The sequence below is a fragment of the Macrobrachium rosenbergii genome, chromosome 3 (genome assembly GCF_040412425.1).
Source record: "Macrobrachium rosenbergii isolate ZJJX-2024 chromosome 3, ASM4041242v1, whole genome shotgun sequence".
Taxonomy (NCBI): Eukaryota; Metazoa; Arthropoda; class Malacostraca; order Decapoda; family Palaemonidae; genus Macrobrachium; species Macrobrachium rosenbergii.
The window spans coordinates 23,773,604-23,787,883 of record NC_089743.1 but is presented as its reverse complement, the minus strand read 5'-3'; the positions used below and the strand labels follow the sequence as shown (position 1 = coordinate 23,787,883).

Sequence of the window (14,280 nt, the reverse complement as noted above, 5' to 3'; positions counted from 1 at the left end):
AAAGATAAGAAGAAAATTATGACTTCCAGAACCTGAGAGAGAAATTCCTAAAGATATTATGATTCCTCTTCCATGGAACAGATGGTGGAGACCTTACCAGAGACCAAGCATTCCACCCATTTTCCTTTGTCTCCGATGGTGAAGTCTGCATTGAAGGAGTTGACTAACCTCAAAGTGGGGGAGGAAGGTTCCCTGGCCTCCTCCAGGTCTCAGATATTTCTGAGAATTTGATCTCTCTTCCCAGGACTGTGAATGCAGCACTTTCCCGCTTGTCTGGAAACTCTTCCTTGGAAACCTTATAACAGATAGGCTCTAAATTCACCAGCGGAGAAATGGTGAATTTTAAAGTAGCCTTGGGAAGGACATTGAGAGCTGTCTCTTGGTTAGACAATTGCCAAAGCCTTGAAAAAATGTAACTAAACATATAGCCAATATGTGAGCTAATATTCTCTGAAAAGAAGAGAATCCCTCCTCTCTTTAGCCCAAAGACAAATCTCTACAGATAGTTGGCTAAACCTTAGAAACAGTCCATTGTCAGATGTGTCCGGATACTTCCTTCCGGAGCCCCTGAATCCAGCAGTTGCAGACAGAAGAGCGGATGCAAAAGACATTGTCCCATTGACCTCTTTTAAGTCAGCTCTAAGGAGACAGTCCTACAGTTCCGACAGTCAGGATAGACAGGTGAGGTCCACAAGACAGCCATTTCAACAGAAGTTTCATCAACAGGGCTCTCAATCTTTCAGAGGAAGGACACGAGAAGAGGGAAGACAGCCTCACCGTTCCACATTTCCTTTCCATACAGGCAGACGTAACAAGAGTGGGGAAGAGAGGAGGCAGTAGGTGAGACGGAAAGAATCCCCCATCCACATCAGGCCAGGGTTGCGGGGGCTGTCTGGGGAACAAGTGGCTAGAATGGCAGAAGGCTGGAGCAGAGGAATGGGCTGTCCAAACACTGGAAAAGTTACATCCTCTCCTTTGAGCAGAAATTACTCTTAACATCCATTCAACTTGAGTTCCCCTCCTACAGAAGAGACTCCGCCAAGCAGAAAGCCCTTCAACAAGAAGTTCGGGACATGCTAGACAAGGGGGCTGTAGATATAGTGAAGGATAAGATATCAGATTTTTACAACCATCTCTTCCTGGTAGAGAAAGCATTGACCTTGAACAGCTACCTGTGCCTAACTCCGTTCAAGATGGAGGCAGCCTAATCTATCCTGGCAGTGATCAGGGAAGGAGACTTCATGGTCTTAAATCTGCAAGACACATGTCTCCACATCCCAATACATCCTTCCTCCAGGAAATTCCTACGGTTTGTCTCTGGGAAGGCACTTATCACTTCAGAGCTCTCTGCTTCTGCCTAGCGACAGCTCCCCAAGTATTTACCAGAGTCTTTCAGCTAGTTTCAGAATGGGCCCACAGGAGAGGAATTAGTCTACGAAGATAGTTGGATGATTAGCTCATTCGAGCACGGACAGCAAAACAAGCCCAGAGGCACAGGGACTTGATGTTAAATTTGTGCAAGACCTTGGGAATTCTGATCAGCCCCAACAAGTCAACATTGCAGTGGACACCCTAAGCAGGCCAGACCAGATAGTAGGGACAGAATAGTCATTGGACAAGCAGTGGCAGACAGACTCTTCAGGTTGTGGGAGGGTCCCACATTGGATCTGTCTGCAGCATCGAAAAATCACAAACTGCCCGTGTACTGCTCTCCAGTCCCCAACAAAAGAGCCATCCTGTAAGACGAATTCCAACATCAGTGGGACAACATGGATGTATACATGTTTCCCACATTCAGCTAGATCCGGAAGGTATTCAACAGGTTGTTCATCTCCCAGGGTCTGAGGATGACATTGGTAGCTCCACAGTGGCCACAAACAGAGTGGTACACAGACCTTCTTCACCTACTAGTAGACATTCCAAGATATCTGCCTCTAACCCCAAATCTGTTGAGACAGAAGCACAGCAGTCGAGTACATTGAGCAGCAGCTGCCCTCCAACTTCATGGATGGATCCTATCCAGCAACTGCTTAGAAAGACCTTTCAAGAAAAGTTGCAACAGTCGTTGCCAGCTCTGTTAGACAGTCTTCCCTTAACTTGTATCAAGGGAAGTGGAAGGTCTTCCTGGATTGGTGCAGTGAGAGGAGTGTACATCCCCTCAAAACAGCTGTGAAGGATGTAGTGGATTTCTTCCTTTTTCTGCAGCATAAAAGAACCTCTCTGTCTCAGAAATTAAAGGCTACAGGGCCTCCCTCTCTAAGGTGTTTAAAGCAAGGGGCATAGACTTGTCAGTGTCGTGGGAATTATCAGATTTGGTGAAACATTTTGAAAATGAAGTTGTTCACCCTGAGTTTTAAAACTGCCTGAGTAGAGTATCACCAAGGTGCTAGCTTCACTGACAAAGTCTCCTTATGAACCAATCAGGACTGCTTTGGACCAAGACTGGACTGTAAAAAGGGTGTTCCTCTTGGCATTGGCATCAGCGAAGAGGGTAGGAGAAATACTCGGCCTTTCATATGAGGTGACTCGTACCCATAGTTGGACAGAATTAGAGTTTACATTCCTCCTGGAGTTCGTAGCAAAGACACAGAACCCCTCCACACGACCCAAGGTTCGTTGGTTTTTCCATTCCCTCTCCTAAGGACTTAGTGGGGGAAAGATCAAGAGGAAATGCTACTTTGTCCAGTCAGAGATGTGAAAGCCTACCTGAAATGGACAGCCTCCCACAGACCAGTAGGTTGTTCATTAATACAGGCCAAACAAAGAAGGAGATATCAAAGAACATACAGTAGTCTCCTTCTGGTTGAGAGAGGTGATAAGAAAAGCTTACAGCTCAGCAGCTAGTGCAAGTCCTGTCCCAACCAGAGTCAAGGCACACGACATTAGAAGCATAGGTCCTTCTATAGCCTTCAAGAAGAGTTATGTAGTTGGAAAAATCCTGTGTGCTTGCATTTGGAAGAGACAAATGACCTTTACCTCTTTCTACCTCAAGGACTTAGCCCATAAATCTTTAGACACATTCATTTTGGGTCCAGTTGTGGCAGCACAACAGGTGGTTTAAGGCATAGAGCTACTCCACAGCTCCATCACAAGACTTAGAGCGGGAACCATAGCTCCATCACTAACGAATTGCTCCGTGGAAATCTGGGAAATCTAGAGTGAGTTCATTTCACAGAATGTTGTTTTACAGGTTTAGTTTATAATGGCTCATACCACGTTACATTTTTTATGAGAGATGGACCTCCCACCTAGAGGTGTCTCCTATATATGAAGGTGTAGGGAGTATTCATATTGGAACAAATTAGAAATAATTTTGTATTTTTCCTAACATGTGAACCTCTACCTTCATATACAGGCAGTCCCTGGGTTACGGCTGTCTCAACTCATCGCCCTTTTTGAAATATATTCAACAAAAAATCAGGCGCCGGTGCTGTAACGAGGTGAGAAAACTGGTTGAGGAAGCTGTAGCCACTGGGAGGGTTTACTATAAGAATGTCCCTCATATGGGAAGGTTCACTGTAAGGAGGGGGGAAAACAGCTTTATTACCAGTGTAAAGCTTACAAACCTGTTTCTTTCCCCAGGGTTACATAAATCTCTCTCTCTCTCTCTCTCTCTCTCTCTCTCTCTCTCTCTCTCTCTCTCTCTCTCTCTCATTTTTATCAATTTTTCTTACAATGTTCCAGGTTACGACAATTTCCGACTCATGGCAGGCTGCTGGAACAGAACCCCCGCCATAACCTGGGGACTGCCAGTAGTTAAAGTTACTCTCCTCGTTCCTCCCCTCTTAGCCCGATCTCTCACTACTCCTGCGAAGGGGTTGCAGAGTACACTTGGGTGGTTCAGCAGTTGACCACGCATGGTAGGCTCAGACCAGGACAGGCTAGGGCAAACAGGAAGCTAGTGATTTCAGTAGAACAAGTCAACATTCAGCCGAGGCATGCGAAGGGCACTGGGAATCTCCTACATATGAAGGCGTAGGTTCATATGTTAGGAAAATTACAAATTTATTTTGAATTTGTTATTTTGTGTAGACATTATAGTATTTTTACAACACAGAATAGGAAATTAGTTATAAATGATTTTGTAAGAGCCCGTTGCCCCAACACCATCTCTTCCAGACAAGACAAAACAAGAGCATCTCATTTTCTTTCTCTGAAGCAATGAAACTTCTACCATACAATATTTCCGTCTGTTTCTCCCTAACCATTGTGTCTTGATATATGTACAATCACCACTACTTACATTGCCATGCAAGCATTCTAATCATGTACTCATAATGTTCCACCGAATCTTCTGTATCAAACTGTATGTATGTTTCTGTTTGTGAAGACGCCAAACGTCTCGCCATTCCACATATATTAGGCTACTGCATTGTATTCATTAATCTGTCTTGAATCTCATGCAATTGGCCATATGTAGAATTTCCTGGCCTTTCCGTAGATGAATGTTTCATCACTGTACGTTTATTATGTCTCTCAATATCGCCATCTGCTTGTCTGCCGACAAACACAGATGCCCGAATCATTACCTCTGTTTTCCCCGTCTGTGTGTAGATGCTACTTTGCCACTCGCACACGCCAATAACATCTTCGAAGATTCTGTACATTCATTACGGGCTGCTCTATGAGCAAGAGCCCGTGCTGGCATAAGGCCAGCTTAATAAAAAAAAAAAATGTACATTCACTCAGTAAGGAACTACCAATAAACCAGTCAACACCCAGCCAATAGGTCACTCAATCCCGTCCTTACAATTGTTTGACCAGACCTCTGAACCCTTTTAGGGTTCTTCTCGGGCTGGGAAAAAAAAGGTGGGGGGGAAGAATACATAAAAAAATTAAATAAATAAATAATGAAAAAAGAAAGAAAACAAATTGTAAATAAAATAAAAAATCGAGAGAAAAAAGGGGGCGAATTATATTTTATTTATTAATTTAATTTTGTTTAAGAAGAGAATTATATTATTAATTGAAAAGTTATTACCTTCAGCTAGAATATCTTTTATTGATTTATTTTGTAAATAAGTATTTCTTTCATGCTCCCATCTGGGACAGTCGATCAAGATATGTTTGATTGTTATTGGGATGTTGCATCTTTCACAAGTTAATGGATTTGTGTGCGGAGTTGACATCAGATGACCATGTGTGAGTCTGGAATGTCCTGTTCTGAGTCTTGTTAAAATTACTTCATTAATTCTTTGTTTTTGGGTTGAAGAATGCCACTTTTTAACTTCGTTCTTAATCTTGTTTTGAGGGAATATATTTGACCAATCATTTTGCCAGTCCCTATAAATTAAGGTTTAACTGATGCTGTAAGGTCTCCGGTGAGTGAGTCTTCTGTGATCTGTGATGAGCGACCCGTTTTCTTTCGATTCCGCTCCTATAGGAGCGAGTCACGCAAAAAGGGATTTTGACAAAGGAAAAATCTATTTCTGGGGGAAGACCTGTGTCACCCAGTGAAATGGTTCCAATAGCACTCATTTCTAGGTATAACTATTGCTAAATATACCAGAGAAAAAAGCTATCCATAATGCCGGGGTTACTACCCCGGATCGATCACCATAACGGTACCGACACCATTATGGTGAGCGATCCGATTGCCTCCCCACGTGGCGGCGGTGTTAAAGTCCTAGTACGGCACACCCAGCATATGGAGACCTTTTTTCTGGTATATTTAGCAATAGTAACCCCAGCATTTATTTTAGAAATGAGTGCCATTGGAACCATTTTTATCGAACCAGCCATGCCTTTCTATGTAAATTTATACCCGTTACTAATTTATTTTGTACCTGTCTCTTTTGTACATATATCAGAATGTTGTCATGTCGGGCATTGTCCATTTTTCTTTGCACAAGAATTGTATTTATGCATTGTAAGTATTGTCAAGTGTAATTGACCTCGGGTCACCGAGGTTCATTGTATTCCTTTGTGTGACGTCACTCCGCCACTATATAAACGGCCTGCGTCTCCAATAAAGTAGCAGTAACTTTCTCCTGCTCATTTCTTTTGCACCTCTTAAAATGCTAGCCAGTCTGATATGAGAGCATTCGTAGTAGTTGGGGGGGATTGTACAAGCCAATTTAGCAGCTTTATCTGCTTTCTCATTACCCTCAATGCCTACATGGGCTGGGACCCAACAAATATGAACTTGAAGGCCGTTTGTAATTAGTTGATGAATTTCCCGTTGGATATTTTGGACAAGGTGATTATTTGATTTAAATGATCCTATTGCTTCAATTGCACTTCTTGAGTCGCTCAGTATGAGTGCTGAAGGAATTCCTTCTTTTGATATAATGTGGAGAGTCAATTGTATGGCTGTCAATTCAGCTGTAAACACTGATGATATTAGGGGTAGGCCCATTTGGATAGTTTCATCACTTGAATAGGCTGATGAGCCCACTCCAGTTTCATTTTTGGATCCATCTGTATAGATTATGAAGGGATTACCCTTCCGCCGTATGTGTTCCGTGACATGTTGATGGTACATTTCTGTGTTGAACATACATTTTTTTGAAAGATATGATAGATATGTGCATATTTTTGCCCTTTTTAGTGTCCATGGTGTGATCCGTTTTATTTCTTGGGTAAATTTGGGTATCATGTTATGTAAATTCAACAGATGATTAGTTTTTTAGTTAATGAGTTTTGGTTTGGTTTATTATTTGCATCCTGATTATTGAGAAATTTATTTGATACAGGAGATGTGCCTGCTTGAAGGGATAAGCCACTTCTTAAAGTAATTAGATCTCTGTAATATTTTAGAGGCAGCTGGCCTGCTTCCGCTAGGATAGAGTCAGTTGGAGATGAGCGGAAGGCTCCTGTACATATACGCACTCCCTCGTGATGTAAAGCATGTAGTGATTTTAGAGTTGCTTCTGAGGCATTTGAGTATTGCGCAGCTATAATTTATGATTGATAGTACTGTTGCATTGTACAACATTTGTATCTTGTCCTACACCCCATTTGGTGTGAGAGAGTTTCTTTAATAATGTAGGGGCTTTAGATCCTTTGGCTTTGATATATTTGACATGATCTTTCCAATTTAAATGTTGATCAAAAATTATACCCAAATATTTAACACTATTGCACATGTTTATCTCTTCAATATAAAGATATATAACTTAATGGTTTGTTGTTTCAACCATCTTTTGTCTTTGTAGAAGACAATGCCATTTGTTTTATTTACCGACAACTTGAAACCTACGGAGTTAGTCCAAGTGGTTATATTATTTGTTGCTATATTAGGTATTCTTTGAGCATGTCTCAGAGAATATCTTGAATAATATATTACAAAATCATCCACATACAAACTCAGGCAGGTTCACAGTAATATCATCTACTGTATTGCCAGGGCAAATAAGATGCAGTTCAAAACACTGCCGAGGGATACCCTCCTCTTGTACGTAGCAATTTGAATATGTATTTTCTATGCGTATTTGAAATGTGCGATTTGTTAAAAAATTGTTGATAAATATTGGAATGTGACCTCGAATATCAGATTTATGGAGTTTGTGCATAATATTGTATCTCCATGTGGTATCATATGCTTTTTCTATATCAAAGAAAATAGCCACTGTCAGCTTTTTCTTTTCCAGTCCTTTTTTAATATGATTTTCTAATTGAGTTAATGGGTCTAGTGTAGATCTACCAGCTATTGATCCCGATTGGGTAGGTGATAAAATTGAGTTTTTTGATAGAACACTTGTTAATCTTAAACTAACCGTTTTCTCCAACAGTTTGCACAAGCAATTTGTTAGAGATATTGGCCTATAATTAGTGGGGTTCCTAGGGTCTTTTCCTGGTTTACTGATGGGTAGATTATTGCATGTCTCCACTTAGTTAGAAAGACATGCATTAGCCATATGTTATTATATAATTTTAATAAGAATTCTAAATTTTGAATCATTTCAAAAGAAATCATCATCATGACCCGGAGCTGATGATCGACATGATTTTAGGGCAAAATTAAGTTCGTTCATATTGAATTCTTGATTATAATCAAGGTCCTCATCAGTTTCAAAATTAAGTGTATGATTTATTTTTTGTGTTCTAATTCTTTTGAAGTGTTCATCTAAATTAGAATAAGACTAATATCTTCTATATGTTTGGCTAATATATTTGAAATATCTTGTAGGTTATGATTTAGTTTGCCATTATATTGTATTGGGCTTCTAGGTGGTCTTGATTTTACGAATTTTGTGCCATATTTCCTTAATTGAAGTATTTGGTGACAACTCCGAAATATAATTTTTCCACGATTGAGCCTTTTCGAATATTATTGTATTTCGAAATTTTGCATTATATTTATTGTAAAGTGGTTTAATGTGATCAATAGTTATATTTATAACTTTATCTTGTTTAGTTTGTTTATATTACAAGGGCCTTTATTAAGAGTGTTTAATCTAGACTTTAGTCTATTCAAATTACGTGCCAGAGTGTGTTTGGTTTGATTTAAGAGAGATAAATTGTTAGACCACCATGGAACGGGGGATATATTAGGGGTTACATTTATCTGCAGCACTGATTACAAAACTGGAAAAGAAATCATTTGTGACATCATTATTTTGATTTAGTGGAAATGGAGGGATATTTCTAGTTTGTAAATTATATTTATCCCAATCAGCTTTCATTAAGTTATATTTTATGGGAAATTATTGTTTTTTGTTGTTCAAATAATCCAAAACAATTGGAAAGTGATCACTTGTGTGTGAATCATCTAAGACATTCCATTCCAATTTTTCGATTAATTCCAGTGAGCATAATGAAATATCTATTGAAGAGAAGGTTAAATGAGTTTTTGAGAAGTACGTTGGTGAATCACTTTCATTCAGGCAATGTAAATTCTGAACATTTATGCAATTCTCAGTGTTTGTGCCTGCCAAGTTACTAGCATGCGCTGTCCCATAATGGATTATGGGCATTAAAGTCGCCTACTATCAGTAGGGGGCCATTTACATTATTTACAGTAGTATTTGTGGTAAATCAATAAAGTTTGAGTTAAAATTTGGCTGATTATATAGATTTAGAATAGAGATAATTTGATTGTCTGGCATATGCAATTTGATTGCAGTTATTCGATATGACAATGATGTAATATTTAGGGGTTCATAAGTTGAATCGTTATGAACATATATAGCTGTTCCTAGATCCACTATTGGTGAGTGGCAAGCTAATTTATATTTTCTGTAGTTCTTTGGAGTTGTGCCAATATGCTGCAGACATATGCAAATAGGTTTATGTTCCTTTAGTATTCTCTGGATTTCACCTAGTCGAAGCCGAGTAGAAAATCCATTCATGTTCCATTGAATTATTTTACTGGTCATTGTTTGGTGGGATTGGAGTTAAATTTTGTAAGTTGATTGCTGATTTAGCTATATCCCGTAACATTTTAAGGGAGTTTGTGTTACTTTGTGGTTTCTTTGTAGCTAGGTTTGATTGCTGAATATTTGATGCATTGATTGGTTCTTCTTCATATTTCCTTATTAGCAAATCTATTTGAGTTTTGATCATGTTTCTTTTAAGTTTTAAGGATTCCGAGCATAGTTCGCCATCTTGATGGAATGTTAAAGGGCATTTTCGGAACCTAGTAAAGTTATTTATGAAATTTCGGGTTACATTTTCATTTTTGTTAGGTAAACGATTGTACGTTATGATGAAACACTCTTGACATCCGCAAGATAAATCATGTTCCGAGTGTTGAAGGAATGGTTCTGATCTCTGGGTTCCAATTATTTTTTGTTAGGAATTTCTGGTATAGGTATATTGGATCTCCGATGTGCTGGTATAAAATTTTGATTTGAATTTTTAGGCTTATTGTTAATATAATTCTTTGGTCTTGTTGAGGGTTGATTTGATGTGGTTGTAATTTGATTAATTTTGGGGGTTTTGGTTTTTCAGTGGGATGTTTAATTGAAAGTTTTTTCATTGATTTTGGTGATGAGAGTGCAGAAGAGTTAGTTGATTTATCCATATTTGGGAATCGTTATTTATATTTGTCTTGGATTGTGGAACACTATGGATTTCCACTTGCGATCCAGTTAATGTAATGTTTCAGATTAATGGTGGGCGAGACTGGTGTTTTGTTAGATCGACCTGTAAACGGAATGCTAGGTTTTTTACCCTTAGGGGGAGTTCTGTCTGTTACTTTCCTTTTTTTTTTTGTTATGGTTATTTTTGTCACTTAAGCTTTCTGTGGATGATGTTAGTGCATTATGAGTATCCAGATCTGTATTATTAACCTCTGTTGATTTTTCCATATCATTGGAATTCGTTTCTGAATGATTAACTGGGCTTATTATTGGGGAAGTCTGTGATGCAACAAATGTACTCTTGGGCTTTTATGAATAGTAGAGGAGGGGAGAGGTGTGTCTCAGCTATTGTGTGTTGAGATTCTTTATGTTTATTATGAGTTGTTACAGCGTTTTACTGGATCATTGATTCCTCTCACCCTCAGTTCGAGTTTGGCTTCGTTAACGGGCATACCAGTTCTGTCCATTAACATTTGTAATTCTATATAATATTGATAAAATATACAGTCTTTAGATTTTGCATGATGATTTAATTTGCAATTGACACATTTAAAGGTTTTGCATTTCCAATTTGTTGTTTGGTCTTCAGAACATACAGCACATATAGCGTTATTTCTACATCTTTTTGTTGAATGGCCATATTTTAGACAGTTAGAACATTGAAGAGGTTTAGGGACAAAGGGGCGAACTTCTCTATTTAGTCATAGAATTTTTATTTTTCATGGTAGTTCCCGGTTTGTAAATTTATTTTGACTATTTTAATATGTTTATTTGTATCCTTTCTACTTGAGACAGTATATAATTCCAAGTCATGTATGTTGTTGTATCTTAATTTAAGGGAGTCAGTTAAGATTTGTTTTGATGGTAGCTCTTTTTCATCATTGTCTGGGAGCATCACTGTTCCTTGTGTATAGTTTAGTGTGTCATGGCTGGTTACTGTTACCTTTATTTCATTTGTGTCGGTTATTTTTAGAAAGGTTGTTGATTGCTCTTTGGTTGTTGTTTGTATTAGCCATTCATTGTTTTTGATATGTTTACATTCCATATCTTGTGTGGGGTGTATATTTAATAATTTGTTCTCTAAAATGGCTGGTGAGATCTGTTTTTCTGCTTTTAATATTAAAAATCTGGACCAATTGTCTGGTCCAAAATATGTTCAAAATGAACTAGTTGGATTTAGTCGATAGTTATTTCTTTTTAATTTTTTCACATTCATCGTGATGAGTTGTCTTGTGTTGATGGGGTTTTAGGGGATTACTTGTTTCTATTTTAGAGTTATTGTCCATTATGTATGGTTCCAGTGTTACAATACTGGAGTTTACCAATTTGTTTTTTTGTTTTTTTTGACTTTCTAGACTCTCTGAGTCTTTAGTGATTGATATTTTACTTGGAACAGGATGTTCCTTTGTAGCATTTATATTTATGTTAAGGAGATTCGGGAGTGACGTTCCATTAGTCATCGACTGTGCCAGAATTTTACCATCATGGGGTCCAGGGTACTAAATCTTTCAAGACTACTTTGCATAAAAGAATATATATATATAAAAAAAATTAATAAATCTTGAAAAGATATCATTGGCTTGTTATGAAGTTGAATCTTCCACTAATGGCACAAGTGGGGAACCTACTCCCAAATATCCGCATCCCTACCCTACCCCAAAAAGGGGATGGCATATCATGATTAGTATTGCCTAAGTGTAAGTAAAACCAGCTTGCTAGGACTGAGTTTATTGTAATAATACAGTCATCCCCATCCTAATCACAGTATGGGCTAACCGCACAGAAACCAGAGAGTCCTATTCCTAGAACCAGGCCCCTGGAATCCGTGGTCCAGCTCCACAGAATAGTTCCGCCTGAAAAACCAGGTCCGAACATTATCAGGTAGTTGATGGTTCTACCACAGTTCCCACTATTTAGCTTCAGATTCAACTTCACTCCATGCCATGATATGTTTTCCCATTTATTAATTTTGGTAATTTTGAAAAAGTGGAAAAATCCACAAAATTATTCCAAAAATAGCGTATATTATATATATGTGGGACACTTGGGATCAAACTTAAGGGGAAAAAAAATAATCCCTAGGTTCGAGAGCCCTCACCACGTCGAGGTGCTCCCAATTTGAGGGGGAGAATAGGAAATAATAGAATTGCAAAACTTGTTTAAACAAATACATGCATACAGTGGTTAAGATGTTTACTAGACACCCATCCAAAGAAAATCGTTGTCACCCGGATAAAATCTTCTGGGAGAGATCATGTCCTTCTTTCATAATAAGTAAGAGCTGAAAAAACTACCAATGCATTTACGATGGTATGAATGTTCATTCAGGGGAAATTACCAAATTCAGACAAAAAGTGTACTAATGACTGAAATATATTTGAAGGAGAGAGAGAGCTGAGAGAAGAGCCAGAGAGAGAGAGAGAGAGAGAGAGAGGGCAATTGACCATGATTTTATTCTTTTAAGAAATGTAATCGTATTTTATTTCGATATTAATTATCTCTTTTAAGCACCAGATAGACGTGGGGATGGGGGTAGGAGGATATTATGATAAGGAGGTTAAAGGTGATGGGCAATGGGGTGATGTTAATGTAGGGCTTGACGAGATTCAGCTTATCAACATATTTGAAGTGGCGATATTAATACCCTTATTGATAACAGTTAATATCAATTATTCCAATTCGCCATGAAGACATAGATATGTATCATTGTAGCATTACTTATATCATCGTTTACGTTCTGAATAGTTTTGAGGAAATGGGGGGACCTGGTTTTCCGACGAGGGTTTTTTATTACACAGCCATGGACGATGCGTATGGTTAAAGCCAGTAGCTGAGTAGTTTTGACGGCTGGGGATTTGCAGCCTCTGTGTAACTTTATTAGCTGGTAAACACGATTATCTATATTACGGCAATCTCCACCATATTGTTGTCTTCTTTAGTCTATATAATATATACTTATATATGGCATTTTTTTGTAGGGATGGCGGCGGAAAACAAAGACAACTCTGTTGAGCATATAACTCAAAGAGGTTTGATCATTGGTTGTGGGAGCGTGGTGTTCCAACACGAGATATTTGGGCGTTGGAGTGTCAACTCGCACAGTCCAAAGGTGGATGTCAAGATGACGGGAAGAGGGAACATTGGCAAATAGACTTAGGAGATTTGCCTTACGCATAACAACAACAACAAGAGGAATAAATCATTGCAGCATCCATAGACGACCCCCTGAAAACCTCAGTAACTATCACGCAAGAATTGCATCTCTCGTGCACTCCAAGACAACCAGACAGCGACTGAAGCATGGGATCAGGTGCCATGTTCCGGCGGTCAAAGAGGAGTTAAAGGAATGGCATCGTGACACTCGTCTGGGCTTTGCTCTGCAACATGTTGTTTACGATATCGATGACTGGAAAAATGTAATCTTCAGTGATGAAACTTACTTTACATCGATAGTCCAGAGCAATGCACGTCTGGCGACGCATCGGCACAAGATACGATGCTAGAAATATTCAGGAGAGAACTAGGAGTGGGAGGTCGTCCTCGAAGTCGACCACGAGGTCGTCTTCGAAGTCGACCTCGAGGTCGTCCTCGAAGACGACCTTGAACTTTATAATGTTAATGGAAGTCGACCTCGAGGTCGTCCTCGAAGTCGTTTAAGTCGACCTCGACGTCGACCTCGACGTTTCCTCGAGGTCGTCCTTGAAGTCGGCCTCGAAGTCGTACTCGACGTCGACCTCGAGGTCGTCCTTGAAGTCGACCTCGAAGTCGTACTCGACGTCGACCTCGAGGTCGTGCTCGAAGTCGTCCTGGAAGCCGCCCTCGAGCTCGTCCTCGAAGTCGTCCTCGAGGTCGTCCTCGAAGACGTCCTCGAGGTCTTCCTCGAGCTCATAATCGAAGTCGTCCTCGAGCTCGTCATCGAAGTCGTCCTCGATGTCGTCCTCGAAATCGACCTCGATGTTGTCCTCGAAGTCAACCTCGAGGTCATCCTTGAAGTCTTCCTCGAAGTCGTTCGAGGTCGACGACCTCGAAGTCGTACTCAAGCCCATCCTCGAAGTCGTCCTCGAAGTCGTCCTCGAGCTCTTCTTCGAAGTCGTCCTTGAGCTCGTCCTCGAAGTCAACCTCGAGGTCGTCCTTGATGTCGTCCTCGAAGTCTTCCTCGGGCTCGTCCTCGAGCTCATAATGGAAGTCATCCTCGAGCTCGTTCTCGAAGTCGACCTCGAGGTCGTCCTCGAAGTCGACCTCGAGGTCGTCCTCG

General features: G+C 39.6%; 1 protein-coding gene across 1 annotated transcript; it reads right to left on the bottom strand.

Moving 5' to 3' along the window:
• Positions 1 to 13,678: 13,678 nt before the first annotated feature.
• On the bottom strand, positions 13,679 to 14,071 carry LOC136850707 (uncharacterized). Its single transcript, XM_067124547.1, has one exon. The coding sequence runs from the start codon at positions 14,069 to 14,071 to the stop codon at positions 13,679 to 13,681; it is 393 nt and encodes a 130-aa protein (XP_066980648.1).
• Positions 14,072 to 14,280: the final 209 nt, after the last annotated feature.

Bases quoted from the DNA above. Each gene is read 5' to 3' on its own strand.
- LOC136850707 (XM_067124547.1), bottom strand. From the start codon at position 14,071: ATGGGCTTGAGTACGACTTCGAGGTCGTCGACCTCGAACGACTTCGAG.